Source organism: Clarias gariepinus, chromosome 17 (assembly GCF_024256425.1).
Source record: "Clarias gariepinus isolate MV-2021 ecotype Netherlands chromosome 17, CGAR_prim_01v2, whole genome shotgun sequence".
NCBI lineage: Eukaryota > Metazoa > Chordata > Actinopteri > Siluriformes > Clariidae > Clarias > Clarias gariepinus.
In genome coordinates this window covers 12,278,405-12,301,016 of record NC_071116.1, presented here as the reverse complement: position 1 = coordinate 12,301,016, position 22,612 = coordinate 12,278,405, and the positions used below count along the sequence as shown (strand labels likewise).

Below are 22,612 nucleotides of genomic sequence, written 5' to 3'. Positions count from 1 at the left end.
AGGAGCATAACCTTTAGCTCATGAGGAAATGTCCGAAACATTCTGCCTCCATCATGTCAAATAGCCAATTAGATATTTATTGTGTACAGTACTGTACGTAGCGGGATGAAATAACATTTTTCCTGGACCCAAGGTATAAAAGACACGTGTGGTGTACACAGCTCTGACAGGACATAAATAAAGTGGCACAGGAATAGAAATGTGGAGGGAGGGGGTATGGGACGTAGTGGGGAGTGAGTACACAGAGGGGCAGTAGAGCATAAATACTCCAGGAACAAAGAACATTTAACATGACAAACTCATCACAAATAGCAAACCCTGCATGGTTGTCATTTGCAGATTTATATTTTAATGGTTGGCCATATGGTTTGAGAGAAACAGCATCGTTTAAAAGGATACACTTCAGTGTATAGTAAACTGTAATATAATTCACTACCAACACTGAAAATAAAGAAATCTTTGAGAGGCGACCATTCATTTGAGGTGGAATCAGACAGTGAAAAAACATTAAGTCTACACACACCCATGTTAAACTAGCAGGTGAAAAATGAAATGTAAACAAGGTAAATCATATCAGGTCTTTAATGCCACTGTTAATGTCATTCAGCAATTAACAAATCCAAATAGAAAAATAAGTAAAAGTTTTACCAATGCTGACTGTGCTGATTCTACCACAACAAATCTAATCCTTGTCATTAATTCGTAAGAATTCGCCGGAATACATGCGGCAGGGTGGTGATTTGAGATGATTTAGGCAGGATTATTTTTTTTGTCTAGCCACTCAGCCCTAAAGCTCAGCCATGTGAAAAAGAGAGACATCCCTGCCACATGCAGAGAGTAACCAGTACTTGCCATATGTTACTGAAGCTCCTCTATTGTTGCTATAGGTCCCTTGGTATGCTCCCTAAGTAGTTTTCTTCTTATCCTTTCTTTATTTTGCAGGGATATACTCCAAACAGCCACAACATTACAAGACAAAATATGCCCCCTTTTGCTGCCTGGGCAGATTTGCCCCTCAGGGCATGACTCCACAAGCCCTTTAGGTATGTGATGGGGTGTTTAAGCTTATCTGACTTGTTTGACCTGCTTATCCCGAGGGTGTTAGATGGGCAGGTTGGAGGCAGGGTCAGCAGCCTTGGACACTTTGCCTGCCAGGGCTCCGTGTGTGGCAGGCTGGGGTGTACTGGGTATTCTGGTGCCTTTATTTCATGGCCAGCATTTATTTTGGTCCTTGCACTTTGATCCTGCCAGTAGCATACTGGTATATATACAGTATCAGTCATTCTTGAGAACTGGAACAAAACATGTCCTAAACCTAATATTGTTTTTTTCTGTAAAAATAAAATAATTAATATTTTGATTATGATCAAAACAAAATGTTTTTTTTCAATCCTACTTAAAATTATTTTTACTGTATTTTATTTGATAATGTGTCCCCACTAGGCCTGAGAAAGCCTTTGTTCAGAACATTACATTTATTTAACTCTAATTTTTAATTTGCTGAATTTGTGTCCTGAGTTCTCCAAGGAAGTCTTCATTACTCCCTGTTTGTTCTATAACCAGTTAAACTGCTCAGGTTCTTCTAAGTTTAATATTTTTTATATTTGTCTATATAGATCATCTTTTTAAGATTTGACATTGATACTGCTGTGGTCAAACTATTACATGTTAATACCGTCAGTCTTAAATAATAATAAATTTGGGGTCTTTTTTTGGTAAAATTAATACATTTTTAAGCACATTAAATACGAAACTAGCATATTATGCAAAAACTGCCTCCCACATACATTTCAGAAGGTATCTAAAATTTTGTCAACACTGTCAGACGTTGAAGCCATCAGGAAATTCATCTGACGATAGTAACTTCCTGTGTGACAGTGTTGACAAACAGTTTATTTCACTACTTACAACATACTCTTTACATTTTCTTCGTATGTATTTCCTACGTTTTTTTTAAATGTCATTTTAAAATAATTTATGGTTTTGTTTATTGCATGATCCATTTGCTTTAAAATAGTACACACACATACCAGTTTATTCACTCATTATAGGCAATTTGGAAATGCCAGTTAGCCTAATCGGCATTTCTTTGGGCTGTCGGACCTGAGAAAACCCACCAAGCACGGGGAGAACTACATGCACACAAACTGGGGCAGGAATCGAACTCGGACCCTGGAGGTGCAGGGCAATAACGCTAACCACTAAGCCACCATGCCACCTAAATCACAATTCAGTGGATTTAAAAAAAATAAAAAAGCTGATTTCGGAAAGAGTTTAATGCTAAAACTTGTTTACATTAAAAATGTTTTGAAGATGTGAAATTTAATTCTAAAGTGTTAAATGCTGCAGTTGCCAGTGACAGGCCCACAACAAGACATAAAAGCTGATAATCGCATGTGACTACCTGGGCAAACACCACCGCCCACTAGCCGCACCCGCTGCCCAAAGAAACAAACAGAATTTCTGTTGTATATAGATGTCAACACTGTCCAATGTGGGTGTCAACAGTGTCAGATAGGTCTTTTTGGTGTTTTTAGTGAATTGTTCCCACAATTGTGTATTTCTAATGAAATACTACATTTCTTAACATTAAGCAAGATGTTTTTAATAGGTTTACTCTGATTTTAGGTAAAAAGCAAGGATAGATTTTTTTTATAATAACTGTAATAAATAGTTTTTATCCTAATTAAATGCTATTAAAATATGCTCCATTGAATTTTGAAATAATTATATGACATTTACAAAAAATAATTCATTATTAGACAAAACCAATGTTTTCAAGAAAATTAATATAATAGAAAAATCTTTTAATGTCTGATAATGTTGACAAAAATCCTGTAATGTGTTGAAAAGCTTCTCATTTGTACAAAAACTGTGAGGTTGTTTTAAAACAGGGTTTAACAACCTACTGTATGCCTCTTTATACAATAATATATTTAAAGCTCTTTTTTTTCAATTAAAACATGTTTTGTCCAAGTTCTTAAGAATGACTGATATAATTGATAATCAATGTTAATGTGTTAATGTTTTGGCTGATCAGTATATACTTTGTAATGTCAATATCATGTCCTTATGATCACTTTATAACAATGTTTACCATGATGATTTTTGATATTTCATTGTATATCTAATGTTTTCGAAAAATTCTTCTGTACTTTGCTTCTGATTGTCAGCTTTTGATCATAAGATCCCATAGATGCTTTGTGAACAGTCACTTGTTTAGTGTTCGCTTTATGTTTCCCATTTTTTCCCTAAAATGTTTGTTTGCAACCACCAAAATTTTGTAGAAAAATTTACAGTTTTACCTGGGGTGTGTAGACTATTTATATCAAGTGTATACGATGAACAGGGGTGGAAATTAATCTTACAGAAAAAAAAATTCAAAGGTACCCATTTTGGATGCTTAATATCCTAAAGGACACCACTGGGTTGGCTGATGTGTATGTGAGTGAGACACAGTGATTGAGACACAGAGTAACCCTGCCTCCTACAGTGCTGATAAACTCTCATACTGTATGGCATACAGTATTCATGCCTGGAACACCCAAGCTTTCTTCTGCTAGCATAGTCGCGAGATGAAACCTGCCTACTTAAACTAGCATGTGGCTGCTTGGGTTGTTAAAGATAAAGTTACTTAAAGGTTGAGGGTCAAAACTCTGCTTGTTTAAAAATATATATATTTAATTCTACTCATTCAGTGCTAGCACATACTGTATGAAACTTGGAAGTACCCGCTGCACTACAACTGATGCAGCTCAAATTGATACATGATACAGAAACTACACACTAATGGTTGTACAATTTCATACATAGACAGCCACGTTACCTAAGGGCGACTTGCTGCGTCTGCCGGGTGTCACGTTTCTCGGAGATGCTCTACTTAGAAGACTCTTTCCAGGGGAGGAGGATTTCATCAGCCTGCATTCTGTTACTCAAGAACAGCAGGAACAAAAAGAACAAAAACAGCAAAAAGTTCACAATTATTATACTGTGTATTAACAAGAAATGCTAATGTCTCAGTAAAGTAGTCTCTAGGACTGTACTAAGGGAATGGAACTCACTGAAACAAATGGTATTTCCTGAGTTGATAAACTGATAATGGTGCTGTCTAACCTTCAGTCCAAAATCACACATATTTACAGTACCTGCACTGAGATCTAGTTATTGTCAAGGCCATAGCATATTATTTCGATATTTTCATCCACATGCTTGTCATCATTCAGTGAGCTTTCGTAATCTGTGAAAGATATTACTCCTATCGGGATATAAGTCACAGAATAAAAACACATTATGCTTAAGGGAACATGCTGGTGCAGCAGGTACCATTGGGTGGTATCATGGCTCCAAGTTTGATCTTTACATTTTATAATTTTCCTGATGTTCACATGTGTTGTTATCAGTAGGTGGGCTAGTCTAAACTACCCCTTGGTGTGAATGATGTAAGAATATGTGAATGTCTTGTGATGAACTCGTGTCTTATTCAGAGTGCACTTTCTGCTCCTCAAGTTCCTGGGTGAGGCTCTGGATTCACCGTGACCCTGATCAAAATTAATTACTTTCTAAAGATTAAAGAATGAAGAAATAAATACATATTTGTTTTATGAACACTTCTTATCCATCATTAGCAACGGTTCCAACAATTCTGACAGTTCAGGCCCCTTGATCCGCTGTGTCGACCTTTGCATTTTTATTGTATAATACTAATAATACTGTATATACCAAATACCATCCTCAACAATTACAGGCCCAATCTACAAGCAGCTGAAAGTGGTACATCGCTGGAGGAGAAACTGAACATCACCTTTTCTCACTTCTAGGTGAGTCAGCATGGGTAGATACACCATTACAACCAAGCAGAAGCCACGCCTGATTCCACCTGTTTAATTATTTTTTAATTAGCTTTGAATAAACTACAACGTGTGATTTCTGCTTGGCTGGAATGAAAACTGGCCCTTTCTGGAGAAGATTTAACACCCCTGGATACCTATCACCTGATACATGCCTAAATAAGATCCATATGAATGGCAGGTTTCCCAGAAAAATATTGCCCAAAGCATTACACTGCCAACAACTTATCTTTGTAAGACAGGGTTGTCTGCAGTGATAGCATCGAAAAAATGGAATTACAGAGCAGACTGGACATGAGGAATACATTTCAGGTGTCACAATCACAATCACCTATCACTTCTAGATGGGAACGTCTTGTCACAGGGAAACAAGCTCAGAGCTCACATAGGTGCTGTGCCATGGTATGTTGTATATATTATGCACTTTATTGTGGCACAAAAAAGGTTGGAAACCACTGCTCTGTATCACCACTCGTGGAATGCTTTTAATCCAATCAGATCACTTCTGTCAGAACCGTTGTATATCTTTGATTACATAACCCAGTGCAAGGTATATATGATGTTAACATTATCAGTGATGTATAGGTTAAAAAATGTCTGCAGCAAGATTTATTTACAGTATGAACTGTAGAATTTCCATTCAGTGCTGGATCTTTAGCTTTGTATGTAATTTTTCAGAAGAGCATACCTTCATACATTAAAATACATACAATTTTAATTCAGTTTAAGCACTTTACACTTTAGCCTATTTAACAGTTCATAATTTGTTCACAGATCATACCACTTTATATCAGTTTTAGCTTTGTTTATTGCACCTAATTTGTTTTTCTCACTTGGCATTTGCAGCAATCATTTGGTGAAAAAGTGATGAATTCAGATGAGCATGCATTAAGTTTCTGAAACCGCGTAAGACAGCAAATGTCACAGTCAATTAGGATAGCATTGAGTCATTCTTTATCTCCCAGATGCAACTGCAGACTTTAGATTTAACTCTTCTTTGATCAGCACTGCTGGTTTAACCTTCCTTATTATTATTAACGTCCTTGATATTAAGGAGGCGATTTATATCCAAAACTTTAAACTTTGAATTTAAACGACATCACAGTTACATCCATTAACTCAGACAAGTGTCCAAATACTCAAGTGTTTATGGCATTGAAATTATAGAAATAAGTTGATGCTTTTTTGAGGCAGAATCGTGTAGTGTATGGTGACTGAAATTGTATAAGAGTGTAAAGAAAACAGAAGGAGGGATGAAGAAGACAGTTTAAGAGTTGGCAAGAGGAAAGTAAGGGATGGGAAAAAGGCAGGAAGAAAGAAGCAGATATGAGAAGGAGACAGGGAGAGAGGAGAGAGGCTTTAAAAACAGTTTATGGGGAATATAATGAAGGGGAACACACTTGGGATGAAGGCTGGTTAATGGACCTACACAACTTAGGGCTGGGAACTAATTAGAAACAGGCTTTCATTATGTTTCTGAAAGTGATGGTGTGGGTGCAGTACAGGGCAGATACACAATAGAAGGAATAGATAAAAGAGGACAAAGAGATCTGACACAGGGAAGATAGAAGCTTTAACCCACACATGCTCTTTATGCAAGTGTGCTTGAAGCTTTTTGAAATGAAGCCAAATAGAATGGCTTAAGAACTCTGGTGTACTTTTATTAAACAAAGAATGTCCTCAATCGAGAGAAAAAAAAAACTTTAAAATTGCATAAATTTTCCTTACCGCTCTCATCCAGCAGGAAGTCATCACGGTAGCGGAACTTCTCAGGTCCACATGCAATGAAGATGTCTTCATCACCAAAGAAGTCCTGAAGGCATGTGACCTGTGGCAAGAGACCAGAACAACACAAAACAACTCTTAACAACTTACAAAACAACTCTTAACATTGTAAGCACCAGTGAAAAGTTTCAACAACCAGTCACCATACAAATAACTTTCCATGGGTACCTGAAATGTATGAGGGCTCACCCCTGCATCAGAGAAACATGGACTGTATATACTGGGTGTGGACTGTAAGCAATGTGACCCTCCTGGCTATCCATTAAACCCAAGGTCAAAGAGCAAGACAGAGAAACACTGAGACAGGACACCAAATATTCATCAAAAAACAAAAACACGCCACTCACAGCGGGATGTACATTATTGTAAAAAATACCTACACCAGGGGCTATAAGTGGGACTATAAGAGACCATAAGTGTGTAAATGACAGAATAGTGCCACAATTGAATTAAGCAACAGGAAATGACTCCAAAATAAAGATCCAACATTGAGATGGTTAATGCTCTCAAAGGTATTACACATACAGTATAAACCTTGAAACTCCACCTCAAGCAGGACATCACTGACTACTGTAGAGACATAGACAGTATACTACTGTACACTACTTCAAGACAACTGCGGGTATTGTAATACGTTGTAAACAACTGAGAAATTAATTCTCTACAACGACAGGCAAAGGCTGCATGATAAAAACAATTCCGTGCATTGTACACATTGTACAACAAATTACTATACAGAGCTACAGAATTCACCCTCACACTGCTGCTGAAGTTCTCTTTTATGCGGTTCTACTTTATCTAGGAGCAGTATGAAGATGAATTAGACAACACAAAGCTGAGCAGACAACATGACCAGACTAGATCATTTTAAAAACCATTGTTAGAAACATATAAAATTGTAAAACATGTAATTAAACAGACCACTCTGAAAAAACATCTGTTGTGAAGCTGATGTGCAGTCAGCGGATATGTTAATGCACTTGTGGAAAGTTGGCTGGCTTTACAAAACAACACTGTGTCCAGTATACATTTTTAATACTGCAAAAAAAAGGGAATATTCCTGAAATTACTGCAAGTGATATACAGTAAGTAGCAAGTGAGGTGAGTTGCTGGTGATCTTCAGGAGATCTGCCTATCAGAGTAGTCATGTTATGTTTATCAGACCGTACTGTACTGGAAGAGAGTTCTCCCAACAGGGCAAAAATGTTTCATAAAAAATAAATAAAGGAGATCAGTCAGAATAAGATTGGATCAAGTTCAGCCAACTGTGGCAGCAAAATCCTCTGTACTTTATGACAAGCCTGTTTTTTTCAGGGCTGTGCTTTTTCTGAATTTCAATTTTTGCACTTTTTTCACAGCATTTGTTATATTTTCACCAACACGTTAGTGTATAAACTATTCATACACACAGTCAGCAGTGTGTAATAAACATATCTTAATCATTCTCTTTTCTGTTTTTTTTTTTTTTTGCCATATATAATAGAAATTAATATAATTGTATTACTTCATGTTGTTAATACATTAGGTGCAATGCATACACTGATGCATTACTATTCATTATAATTTAAACTAATTAAACTTTAGGTTTTAGTTTAGCAGACTTCTGAAACGTGGGTGAATGTTTATAATGACTAAATAATCCAGTAAAGGCACCCTTGATCTGAAATGGCTGACTGGAATTGGGTTTAAGACACATTTTAAGCGAAAAACCTAATGAAAGAAACATTATATGGAGGTGGAAAGTCATCATCACAGCTTGATGCCTGAACTAAAGAAAATGAGAGAGATGTGCCAAAGGATATACTGTACACTTTAATGGAGTCCTACTTCTCCAGAACACGATCTTAAAGAAATCCGCAGCGCAGTATCTTTCTTGACACGAGTTTAACCTAGCGATGGATGCTCATTACTCCAGTCATGCGGTTGTCTTCAGACGTGTTCATGCATACGCTCTACAGCTCTCTAATTATCAGCTATAAAAAGAGTGGTTAAACGGCAGTGCATTTTTTAGGGGAATCGAAAAAATTACTCATGACAGCTTCAGGTACATTATACCCTACAACTGCTGTATAATTAGTGCCAGTAGAAAGATTGCTAAAAAATGTGGAAGTCAGGGTGAAAACTAGTGTTTTTTTCAATCAATAATCATAATACCTAGTCGTCTCTATTCCTACATAAAAAGCAGTAAGCAAACCATGTGTGGGGATTTATTGACCAGTAATAGCATTAAAGCACTGTTTTGCACTGACTCAATTATTATTAGCATATTGTCTGTACTACAGATCATCTTTCCTTATGACCAGAATACAGTTAGTGACTGGGCCAGCGTTCAAGCCCCACCCCTGCCAGGATGCCTCTGTTGGGCCTTTGGGCAAGCCCTTACCCCTATGCTCATACAAAATCACTTTATCTTTACCACATCGTAAGGAGAATAGGGGATTGTGATAGCAACATGGCCCCATAAAAATAACCATTGCCATAGAAACAATGGAACCTCTCGCTTAATGTGCTCAATAGAACAGGAGGGAGAAAATAAAATTAAAAAGAATTATTAAAACAATGACCAGATTTTATTGTAAAGTTTTTTAAATAGTATTATATGGTTCACCATTAATAAGTAAAAAAAAAAAGATAAATCTTAACTTTTTCTCCCCTAATTTAGTCGTGGCCAATTTCTCCCCGTCACTAGGGGGCTCCCACATTAAGGCTACTACTACCATTCAGCCGGGCGGGCCGAAGACTATCACGTGTTTCCTCTGAACCGCGTCACGCCAGCCGATCGCATCTTTTCGAACTGCTCGCTCACGCACCGTTGGGGGCGGAGTAACACACTCGGAGGAAAGCGCTAGCCGCTCCTTCCGCCCCTGACACAGACGCCCCTGATTGGCTGTAGAGCCGTGATTAATGTGGGACCACAAAGTACCTCTCATCCCTCCCCTCTGAGATGCTCCAATCAGCTCTCTCTAGGCCTCCGGCTGTGAGAGGTAACAGCATCACCCAGGGATCAAACCAGCGATCTCCGGATGATAGGGCGAGCACTTTACCACTGCGCCACTCGGAGGCCCCTACATTTTAAGATTTTAAAGCTCCATGCACCATGTCTTTAAAATTTTTGTCAAGTGTGATGTGTTTGATTCCCACTGACAATTTAAAATTTTGATCTACCAGGGTCTGGCAAAAATAATCACAGCTTTCTGTTCAAGGCTACTGTCTCCCAAGTTACTGCTGTGCAGGTGTGAACGTGTTACATCAGTTCATTTGTAACTGCTGTGGGAGCAAAAATGGATGGCCCACTTGTAAATTGCACAAAAGAGCAGCATGTAGTGATTGTTTTTTTTTGTAGTCTGAGGGTATACAGTACCTTGTGCCGAAACAACTCACAGAAAAGTATAACCAGAAGTGTTTGCATATCTGAAAATAAAATTTGGACGGTAAACATTTCTTAAAGAGTATCATTACAGGTGACAATGCATGTATTTATCACTACATTACGAGCCTGAGAGTGAACAGCAGAGTATGGAATGGAAATGTCCTCAATAGCCAACCAAGAAAAAGTTCAAAAGTCAACCATCAACTGGAAAAAAGCTGTTTACAGTTTTCAGGAAACGATTTAACAATCAACAACGCTCCTTACAGTGAGATGCCTTTTAAAGAGCTGAAGCCTAAACTTCAGATTAAATGCTATCCCAGGCCGTTAATATCTTGCATGACAATGCACATCTGCACACTTCTGCCCACACTGCCCAATAAATTGTTTAATGCATGCATGGTTGCATTTTGCTTATTATATAAAGCATTTCCTCTTCTCAGACCTGCGGTAATTTAATGTTTATGCTATTATTGTGTATTCTGTAAAAGCATTGTTAGACTACAACATTCTGAATATAAACTAAGGTTCCACTCTATTAAAGAATAGGAAATTTATGTAATGGCAGAAGAGATGCCATCATTTTTGCATGCTAAATAATTAACATGCAGGCAAATTAATGGTAATTTATTTGGCTATAAATAGTGTGGTACGGTAACTGGGCTAGACGTCATATAAAGAGAATAGCACATATGGGAAGGCAGTAGAAATTACACTAAACTAAGAATCAGTTATAGTAATAGTCACGTCATAAAAGAAGACATTAAGCTTAGTGATGCTTCGCCCAAATCACTGGCTTAGGAATATCAGAAGGTGTCATCATACTGCTACAGGAAGCAGTTTAGCCTTTGGGACTATGGAGATAAGGCTATTATACTATACTATTTGGAGCTCACTTAGTTTCTTAGAGACATAAAACAAGCTTTGATGTACAAGTGAATGCGACAAAAAAAAAAGTTATAAAATACAAGTGTTCAATAGTTCTCAAGTAGAGCAGAGAAAAAGTGAAAAAGAGGGCATGGTAAATAAAATAAATAAATATAAAGCCAAATCATTAATAATGTGTTTGTGTAATATAAATACTGTATATATACTGGACCTGACTTTAAATAGCATTTAAAATTGAAAGATTGAATAGCTACCAAATACTAATGTAACCCTCAGAAACAACTCCAGCCTTTTATCCTCTTTATTATTCATCGAGTAACTAGGTAATCACATCAACAGGGAACAGGGAACCACATCAATAAAGAGGCTAAATGGCAAAAAACGTATCCATGTACCAAAATCTATGGACCTGACTGTATGTACGCATTATAACCACCAACCTAATACTAAGTAGATCACCATTTTGCCACCAAAACAGGCCACCATTAGAACTCTGATGGCATTCTCTAGTTGTGCCAGCTGGCAGTTGCAAGGTGGGGCCTGCATGGATCAACACGCTTTTTCCAGCAGGTCAGATTGAGATTTGGGGAGTTTGGAGATGTAAACAAGTTTAGCATGGGCCCCCTGACCAGTCGACACACAACAAACTGCAATGCACTGTGTGTTCCGACACCTTTTTATCAGAACAAGCATGACTTTGTCAGCATTTTGACCACAGGAGCTCTTTTACTTGATCAGATTACACGGGTCAGCCTTCCTTCTACACATGCATCAATGAGTTTTGGCAGCCCACGACCGTGTTACCAGTTTACCGGGTTTTCTTCCGTGGACTATTCGGTCCTGACCACTGCATTCTGAGAACATCCCACAAAAGCTACGGTTTTAGAATTGCTCTGACCTTGTCGTCTAGCCATTACAACTTGGCACTTGTCAAAGTCACTTAAATCCTTACACTTGCCCATTTCTCTGCTTGCAACACATCAACTTCAGGGACAAAATGTTTACTTGCTGTCTAATGTATCCCACCCACTTCCCAGGCCCCATTGTAATGAGATCATCAATGTTATTCACTTCACCTGTCAGTGGTCATAATGTTCCGGCTGACCAGTAAATACAGCAGAAATGTGCCTTTGCAGACTTCTGAGACAGGATAAGTTCTCCGCTTACATATATGAGAGAGAAGCTTATCCCATCTCAGAAGTCTGCAAAGGCACATTTGCATCTTTGTAACCAATATATGCAGTCGAAAAATGACTCAGTGTTCAAACAAATACTGTATGTCTCTTGGAAGGAATGTACTGTACTGGCGTTTTTACTTCAGTAGATGCAGTAACTATGCCATCTAGAGCCCCAAACCTGCAATATACTGCAGTCTGCTCGTTTGAAGATAATTTAATAATTTTATTTAAATTCATCTTCAGCAGCTACATAAGGTTTAGATTTTGATGGATATAAAGTCTAATTAAAACGCACAATCATTTACATCTAAAGGGCAATTTAGAGTAGCCAATCATCCTCCAGTCACATGTATCGATTTTAGTTTACTATATACATATACAACTTGGGTGTGTATATGTGTGTGGACCTTGAACCTCAGACACAGAAACAACTGTGAAAAACAGATACACAGACACCAAGATCAGGAGCGGATAGGTTTATATAGTGTTGTTTGCGAATGGCTCTTAATATTTATTTATCAATAATAATAATAACAACACTAATAATAATAATAATAATAATAATAATAATTATTATTATTATTATTATTATTATTATTATTATTATTATAAAGAATTCCTGGAATCCTATCTTGCAAAGGTGAGATACCACTTAAAGCAAGTAGGTGGCAGTAAGATGCTTTCAAAACAAATTTAGCCCCTAAAAGACCAAAATGTTTATTGCTATTTTAACATTAAAAGTATTTATATTTTATCATGGTTTGTAATTGTGTTAACACATTCACACATACATTAGAGCTACAATTGTTTTGATTATAATAACTTTCAATAAGGAAGAACATACAAGAGCTTATCATGAGCCAATTAGCCTTTCAGCTAGCCAAGCAGATCTGAAGGATTTACAATTTGATACAATTTCCCGAACAATTTACAGATATACACTTTAATATACATACTGGGAATTTAATTTTTCCAAACATAAATAAATTAAGATAATTCATGCCACATAATTTTTCATGTTTAAAATAAAATAGCAACCAACATACACTCAATGGTTTCTTAATTTGGTATCCACGTTCAACCGCTTATTAAAGAAAATATCTAATCAGTCAATTAAATTGCAGAAACTCAACATATTTAAGCATGAAACAAGATCAAGGTGATATGCTAAAGTTTAAACGGGGTATCAGAATAGGGAAGAAAGCTGATTTAAGTGACTTTGAACATGGACTTTGAATGGGCTGTTCGGAAAATATACTACGATTTTCACACATCTCTAGGGTTTACAGAGAATAGTCTGAAAAAACTAAATATCCAGGATGCAACAGTTCTCCAGGTAAAATTTCCTTGTTAATGGAGGAAATCAGAGGAGAATGGCCAGAAGGGTTCGTAATAACAACCGTAATAACAGTTCAATTAACATCTCATTACATCTGAGCATCTCTGAACACAAAACTTTAAAGCAGATGGGCTACAGCGCCACAGCGGATGCCACTCCTGTCAGCTAAGAACAGGCAACTGAGGCTATAATTCACATGGGCTCAGCAAAATTGTACTAGAGAAGATTGGAAAAACATTGCCTGGTCTGATGAGTCTCGATTTCTGCTGCGACACTCAGATTGTAGGGTCAGAAATTGCCATAAACAGCATGAAAACATGAATCCATCCTAACTTGTATCAATGGTTCAGGCTGATAGTAGATGTGTAATGGTGTAATTGCTTGCCACACTTTGGGCCCCTTAGTACCAGTAGAGCATTTAAATGCCACAGCCTACCTGAGTATGGTTCCTGACCATGTCCATACGTTTATGGCCACAGAATAACACGCCATGTCACAAAGCTAAGATCATGTCAAACTTGTTTCTAGAGCAAAACAATGAGTTCATTGTACTCAAACGGCCTACAATTCATATCACTAGATCTTAAAACTACAGCACCTTTGGCATGTGGTGGAATGGATGATTTGCAACCTGCATGTGCAATTGAGAAATCTGCAGCAACTGCGTGCTGCTATCATATCAATATGAAACAAAATCTCTAAGGAATATTTCCAGCACCTTGTTGAATCAATACCATGAACAATTAAAGTAGTTCTGAGGGCAGACAAGGGTCCAATGCAGTACTAGCAAAGTGTACAATTCAAGTGATAAAAAAAGGGTTTTTCCTTGTGAGAAAGAAATTTAATTTCATATTCCAGGCATGTGAAGAATATTTACATACAGACAACCTTATCCAGTGTGACTTATATTTTTATCTCATTACACATTTGAGCAGTTGAGGGCCTTGCTCAAGGTCCCAACAGTGGCATCTGGGTGGTCATGGGGTTTGCACCTGGGATCTTCCGAACTGCAGGCCAATGCCTTAACCACTGAGTTTTCCCCGTAATGAATATGAGACATTGATCCATCTGGTAAGAGACTTGTATTTTATTCTAGATAATTTCTGCTGCTCCTTAATTGTTGCTGTAGGTCTATCGGTAGCCTCCCTGATAAGTCTTCTTTCCTTTTGTAAAATTCGCTAGGGCGTCCCATCCTTAGTGAATTCAATGTGATGCCTGTCACTGTGAAATAAAAAAGTTTCCAACTTTCTCTTTTCTTTCTTTTCATCCTTCCAAAACAGGTACATTCGTTTTCACTTGAATGATATTGGTTACCATATCTCTGTAAAAACAATGTACTTACCTAAACACTGGTAAAACATATTCTCTGGTTTAAAATAGAAACAGATGAAGTTCAATTGGAACTAGGGCAGAATGTATCGTATACTAGCAGTTTTCATGGACTTTTTTTTTCATGCCATTGTTTACCAGCACATTTAAGCTGATTTTAAATGTAGAACTTGATTAGGAATCAAAAGGAAATTTTAAATGTTCTGCATTAAATCTTGAATCTACTGAGAGTAGTTTTGTTAAACCTACACATCCCAATATAATGCCAAGAAATTGTTTTGGGCAAAAAAGTTGACACAAAACACAAACAAGCGGCTCACATTAAGGCTGAGTTATGAACACACTGATTTGTACATGTATTAATGATATGACAGTAATGATAGGGCTTAAGCTGTCATACTAAACAGCTCTAAAACTATAATAATTTGCAGTGTGGGCTTTGATTGAGCTGTTTGTGCATGTCAGTGAATTAGACAAACTGTACCACAAATAATTCAATTCAATTCAATTCAATTTTATTTGTATAGCGCTTTTAGCAATTTTCATTGCCGCAAAGCAGCTTTACATAGTCAAAAGAATTATTTAGGTTTGTATGAAATGTGAATTTGTATGAATCAATAATGAATATAGAAACATGATTACTCCTTAATCTTCCAGAATATCCATATTGCATACCTTTTGTATAAACTTTTCCGCACTTATTCGACATTTCATATTTTAATAATTAAAAATACTTTAATATGATTTACCAAATAATATGATGATTTATGAGCTAGGGGGCTGTGTATCTGTAGTATCTGTGCGTCTACAATCTCACATGGACAACAATACTGTATGCCCTTAACTTAGAAAGGAAATGTTAAAAACTCTACAGTCTGTGCTCTAGAATTTCATTCATACAAAGACTTAGGTTGATATAGGTTGTATGACGCAGACACAGCCCTGCAGCATCCTGCGTAATAAGTAATTTCATCAAAACACAAGTAAAGTAGATCTCAGTTCTAGTGAGGTAACTAGATAAGGCCCACATTAATAGAAGACGAAATACACTGTACGTTAAATAAGAGAACAGTACTACTTCAGCCGGACAGCATGCTTTATTCATGTTATTTCAATTTGACAGTGATGACAGTGAATTATTACTTACAAAAAAGTAACCAACATATGATTACTACTGCGCCTTTTCTTGACTCGCTGTGCTGGGGTGAAATGTAGTATTTGGATCTATGCTGTGCAGCTTGTAAGTTCAGAGCTCCGGGTGTTCATTTTTTCCATTCTCTGTCAAAATGTTGGCTGTGAATTGCAAGCTAGAATTGCCTGCTTGGCTTGCTAGCTTACACTATGGCACAAAGCAATCAGGATTGCCAGAGGCTTGATTTATCTTTTACTCCCTTTTCCAGCCATCAGATCTCAGCCTAGTGTCTAGTAAAGGTATGCATGGGTCAGGACTCACTAGCCTATGACTAGTCATGTGCCTTTTTGTATGGCGTTCTACCCGAATCTAAACCAGAGTTTATTTGTGATCCCGACTTTAGAGATGGAAAGATGTGGCACCCCCCAACTAAAAGTGTAGGTTTTTCCCTTTAAAGCAACAAAAAATTGATGGTTACAATGTAGCAGTACAAAAAACTATCATGATCCTTGGAGGGCCTGGTACACAGGCTTTGTGCCGTGTCAGCAGAGCTATTCTGGATGGGGAGTGCAAGAAACTAGTGGACCCAGTGCACTGCACAGTAACTAAATTCGTAACCTTTTTACAGGACTGCTAAATCATTGCAATTTCTACAGTTGAAGTGATTGTAGAGTAGCAGCCATTTTAGACCACCGGCATGGATGTCCCTCTCATGTAGGAGACTTTATTTGAACTGCAAACATACAGGGGCAAGAAAAAGTAAGTAAACTATTTGCAACTTTCTGTTTTTCTGCATTGGCCATTAAGTTTGACTTGATCTTTATTAAAATCACAAATATTAACTAACAATATTTTTAAGCTGATACAACACAGTCATGATCTTTCATATCATTTTGTAAATCTACTTTTACTATATAAATAAAAATAAAATCTGCCCTATGGATTGGCCCAGGCAGAGTCCAGACCTCAAATCAATAAGGATGCTGTGGAATGACAATGAGAGAGCCGTTCACCTACCATGTGTGCTTATGTATGAGTGTGTGCGCTGAAAAGCAACATTTTGGTTCATGATAAAACATTTTGATGTGGCCTACAATAAAAAGACTCACCCAGTCTGCTTCCAGGCTTTAATTCCCCAAAACAACAAAAGTGTCTCAGTATATGCTCAAGAGAATATCCAGCAGTTCACAGAGCCACAGTAACATTCAAAACTCATGTTTTACTTTTATAGTCAACTATAAGAAATCTGATCTGAGAACAAAAAGCGCATGCAAAAGTTTTTATTATGAATATTATTTCCTTTCCACATTTTGTACCACACCCACAAATTTAAGACAATATACACAACAATTAACTCAAAGTGTACTGCTTAATCTCTCTGTGAAAAGACACATTTTGCAATGCACATATCTGATGTAAGCAGAGTCTTATCATTATCCTTGGCTTATTCATAATACATCCAGAAATCCAGAGCAGTGGTAAAATCACTGGCAGACAAATAAAACAAGGAAACTCCATAATCCAGGTAGATAAGTAGCATGGTATGGACTAGCCCAAACACAAACTTAAACTTGTAGTGCCAATATCATGTCCATGGATGGGAATCACATAATCACCCAATACAACATCATCATTATACCTAGGTGCAGATTCGATTTGTATTGCGATTTTGTATCACTATTTTATAAACTTTTTTTTTTTATGTCTTAATGTTAAGAGGAACAAAACTCAAATGGGAACCCATCCTTATTTGGGTAATACCAGATAGTAGGACCAAAAATCATTCCTGCTATGTCTGTGTGCTATAAGGTTAAACGTTTAAAATAACAGGTAAAGATCTTTAAGGTAATATAAAATCCACTTGGATGAGCAAGTTTGTCGTGGAAGAAATGCATGTTGTGAAATATAATTTATAAAGAACTCTATAAAGGTACCTGGTTTTAAATACATACTGTAAAGTGTACTACTGAAAGATGAATGTTTTCATGATGTTGCTAGGCAGTGGATGCTCTTCCAATAATAATATTTTCAGAGGTTGTCTTGTTTTAGCTCACAGCTCTTCTCATTCAGCAAGTAGGAAACAAATCTTGCTATTTACGTCAGCTCAAAATAAGTGGCAATGACTCAGAATACACATGCAGCAAAATGCCTTTTAAAAAAGCCTGGATAGAAGCAGTGAGAAACTGTTTACATGTTTAGTGACAAAAATATTAATGTACAAACATGCAAAGTTTGTATGTAAAGATGGCAGGTCATGTATGTAATGATTAGTTTAGAATCAGCTTCAAGCAAACTATCCCTACTCAAATTCACTTGTGAACACAGTGCGAAGTGTTTATTGTGAAATACCATCCTGTGCTCAGTATCGACTATGGGAAGCTGGAAGCATGGTGGTTCGGAAATAACAAGCTACAAAAATGACCAAAAAAAAAAAAACAATACTGATCTTCCCTTTTTTTTCATTTTCCTTTACCTTTTCCTTTAACTTAGGGTCCTGACTACAAACCCAACTTCTAAAACAGGCGGGTCAGTAAAAGCAGACCCACAATCATCAAATACACACACACACACACCGCACAAACACACACACACACACACACACACACACACACACACACACACACACACACACACACATATATACAGTGGGGCAAAAAAGTAATTAATGAGCCACCAATTATGCAAGTTCTCCCAATTAAAAAGATAAGAGAGGCCTTTAATTTTCATCATAGGTACTGTATACCTTAACTATGAGAGACAAAAAAAGAAAATCACATTGTAGGATTTTTAAAGAACTTATTTGCAAATTATGGTGGAAAGTAAGTATTACAAATAAAATTGAATTGAATTGAATTGAATATTTGGTCAAGAACAAAATTTCCTCTTTAAAAAAAAATATATTTGAACATAAAAACCTTTCTGCAACATTTTGCACAATAAACACTTAAAACATTCAGCATCTCTTGTTAATTTCTCTCTCCATGGTGCTAAATCTCCTCAAACGCATCTGCCCATTAAATAGCAACATAAAAGAAAATGGTATCTAATATCAAAAACCAACCTCTTTTGATCTTTGATCGAGTAAAGATGGCTATAAAGTACAACTGCAGCAGATTTATTACATATGCAAGATGCTCTCCTTGATTTCTTTACTTTCTGTCATTATTGGTACTAATATTATTTAGACACAAGTAACACCAATTAGACACTTGTAAGTCACTTGGGGTAACAGCATCCATCGAATGAATACCTCTAGTGGTAGAAATAGCAATAAAAGAGTCAGGGCGGTTATTCTTTATGCTATGTTTACAACGTCCCAACAACAGTATTAATTGACAAAAGAAAGCAAACCAGTCAATAACCTAAAAGTTACAGTACACTGAAGATAAGAAATAAGACACCTTTGCCACTTTTATTCTAGTTTATGAAAATAAGTTTCATTGTTTATCCTCCCATGCAATATGATGTTCAGCTGAAATAATGAGCTGAAAAAATGACTTGTTATGTTGTAACTTGTAGTCAACAGCTTAGTGGTTTGGAAATCGAAAGCACAATCAAAAGTATTCATGCTGGCTGGCTTATGTTTCCCATCTTGAATTACAAGGCTATCTTATGAACTGGTCAAAGCCCAGGTGAGGTGTCTCAGGTTGGCCTTGTTGGGCGGAAGGGGATGAAGTTGGCACAATAAAATGAGGTTAGGTATTCACACACAGCAGATGCACTGCTAAATCACACACTCATCCACCAGCCCACGACCATGTGGAGTCCCACTAGCAGCTTTGTATGTATGTAGGCACATGTGTAGGTGTAGGGACTGCATTGACGTCACTGGGTTATATATTGCGCCAAATAAAAATGACTTTGTGTGTCTTTGTGTGTCCGTATGTGAAGTGGATCATAAATCATCATTGTAGGTGGATGCTTCATATTCTAACGGGAAAATCAGCCAGAAACAGTTTGCACTGCTGCCCACTTCTAAATGTTAAACCCATCCACACACTCAGTATGATGTCATCTTACATGTTATCTACAGGCTATTTACTTAACATCAAGGATGTACTGATATTTTTCTATTTTTTTATACTGAGTTTACTGTGATAAGATTTGTTTGTATTACCCGATACCCAGTACTGATTCTATACTGACGGCTTTTGTGGCTAATTTATTCATTTATTCAAGGCATCAAACGTTGTGACACTGCGTTCCTTATGACACGTTGTGTCTTATGTTTATGTGCAAGATCCATGTCACACCCGTCAACACATAAATCACACACAATGTAAAATCACACACAAAATAAAATTACAGTACAAAATCTGTCCATATAGTCAGATTGAAAACCAGTATACGAAGATCTCCCTATCCTTGGCAAGAGATTCCAGCTCCTCAAGAAGGGCGACCAGGAATTCCCTAAGCAACTGTATAATACTGTATAATACTGTCAGTGAGTCCTGGTTTTACAACGACGTCTCTATACAGTAGAACATTTCTTTATACAGGGCCAACCAGAAAGCATCTTTATAAGGTGCCGACATTCCCAAAAATGGCTTCTTTTGATTCAGAGGATGGCCCTAATGGTACCCCAAGTTCAAAATGAGCCCAGAACTCTGAATCAGCCTTTCCACTAACAAATGAAATGCAGAGATCCATCATGTAATGTCACTACTATCTTTATACAGTACAATAAAGTAGGTCTGATAAACTTCAAACAGTCTGGACGATAAGTTACATAACATCTTAATTACATAAGACAGATTGTGTGCCAGCTTCATGAGAGGCTTAAGTTTCTTTTTCATCATTACAGCAATGCTATTGCAAAAAAGAACTGGCCCATGGAGACCAAAAAAGTTCATGATGGTCTACTGCTCTCATCCTTTTTTTGTCTGTCTCTTCACTTTCTATTTGATATTCTTCTGTTGTCCCATACACTTTCTCCTGGTTGCAATTAGTAGCAACGTGTTAATATTTGATGAAACACGTAATTAGACACCACTACGAGGAAAACATCCAGAAGTGGCCTATAAGAAGTGGCACATATGGCACAATCCTAATCCCCACTTTAAAGACACGCTAACAGAAAACAAGTTGGGACACACCTTCTAATTCCATAATCCTGATTTTTCTTTCTTTCAACATCATACTGTAAAACAATGCTGGAGGCATCCAAAATATGCAATAGTTTGAACAATTGATATTAAGATGTGTCTGCTAATTATGCTTTGTAAAGCCTTCATAACGGCCCTATATAAGGTGATGTTAAACGTTTTTTGCAAATACACTAGACAATAGAGTATTGTTATTGCAAGAACTATTCCAGAACAGCTGACCTTCATGTCCAAAAATATAATTCATTTTATTCATATAATTCATTTTATTTGTATAGCAGTTTTAACAAAGGTCATTGTCACAAAGCAGCTTTACAGAATCAAAGGAAATTCTGGAAATGCGTATGAAATGTGGCATTCGTAAAAAAATATGCATGAATCAAAATTATCAGATAACTGACTGTTGCTATTGCTGCTAATTACGTACAGTAATTCCGTATGTTATTTCATTGTGCTACAATTTCCAGCATTGTTTTAAAATAGAGAAAATGAATCCAAACTTGTGTCCAAACTTTTGACTGCTGCAGTATTACAGTGCAGTACATTACTAGTTTTGAACCCACAGTTGAGTTTGTATTACTAGCTTAAGTACCCGTTGTTGATGAGAAAAGAATTTGCTGAAATAGTTAAAAGGTTAAAGGTAAAAATAGGCTGATCAGCCTTAATGTAATCAGTGATGTTATTATTTCTTTCTTTACAGCAGAACTTCCTGCCTAACTTAGTAATACAAAGAAATAAAATTTGTAAAGTTGAGTATCTTATACCTTGTTTATGCTAAGTTGGACTTCTTTCGTCATCAGTCAAACCTCTCTGTCGAGCTACAGTACACATGTCGTTCCTGAGCTGCCAGTGATCCAGACTCCCTCTGCCCTCCGGACCTGTCTGACCCATCCTGGTGCCCCGCTTCTGGTTGGAGATCTAGTCACATGGATGCCCCGTGTGTCTCTTTTGGATGCGTCTCGTGTCTGGGGATGGTTCTCTCTACCTAGAAGAAGGTTCTGGCCTCGACTGGTGTTGGCAGCTGTTTCTCTGAGGACTTGACCGTTCATTAGTACAGGACTGGAACTTTATAAAAGTCTACCTGAGTTTTTAATAGCTAACTGAACTCCATATTAACATCAATTACTGTAACATGAACTGTTGTGCTGAACTGCCTGCCAACTAACACACTTGTATACCTTAAATAATTCTTTTGATTGTGTAAAGCTGCTTTGGGACAACGCCAGTTGTTAAAAGCGCTATACAAATAAAACTGAATTGAATTGTTACATCGAGCAAGTAGCTTATTAGTAGCTTATGTTGAAGTAGATTATTAAATCCGCCACATAAATGTTCATTACATTGCTTTTGCTAACCGTTTTAATTTAATTTATGGTGCAGGTTGAACTTCAGGCAAAAGTACTATTACTATTATTACTGCAAAACTTCTGTCCAGCGGTTAATTAAAGGTGCACCCACAGTTAGACAAGTGTTGTACGCTGTTAAAACTTGCGGTTTACAATATGTTACAAAAGTGTTCAGGATTCATTTCAGAAAAATACAGAAAGACTTTACATACAGAAAAACCTTTCCAGCGAGTCCCCTACCTATGACAATATGACAATACACATGTGGTCACACTTGTCCCCTTTTCTGGTTTATC

At 37.0% G+C, this 22,612-nt stretch overlaps 1 protein-coding gene across 2 annotated transcripts in view; it reads right to left on the bottom strand.

The window, feature by feature from the left end:
• dclk1a (doublecortin-like kinase 1a) overlaps window positions 1-22,612 on the bottom strand; it is a 56,180-nt gene that overhangs the window by 21,880 nt on the left and 11,688 nt on the right. For both annotated transcript variants that reach the window (XM_053476228.1, XM_053476231.1), the window contains exons 4-5: window positions 6,576-6,675; window positions 3,827-3,925 (exon numbers count right to left, since the gene is read on the bottom strand). In XM_053476228.1, coding sequence (XP_053332203.1) covers window positions 3,827-3,925; window positions 6,576-6,675 — 199 coding nt within the window. The remainder of the gene's footprint in view (window positions 1-3,826; window positions 3,926-6,575; window positions 6,676-22,612) is intronic.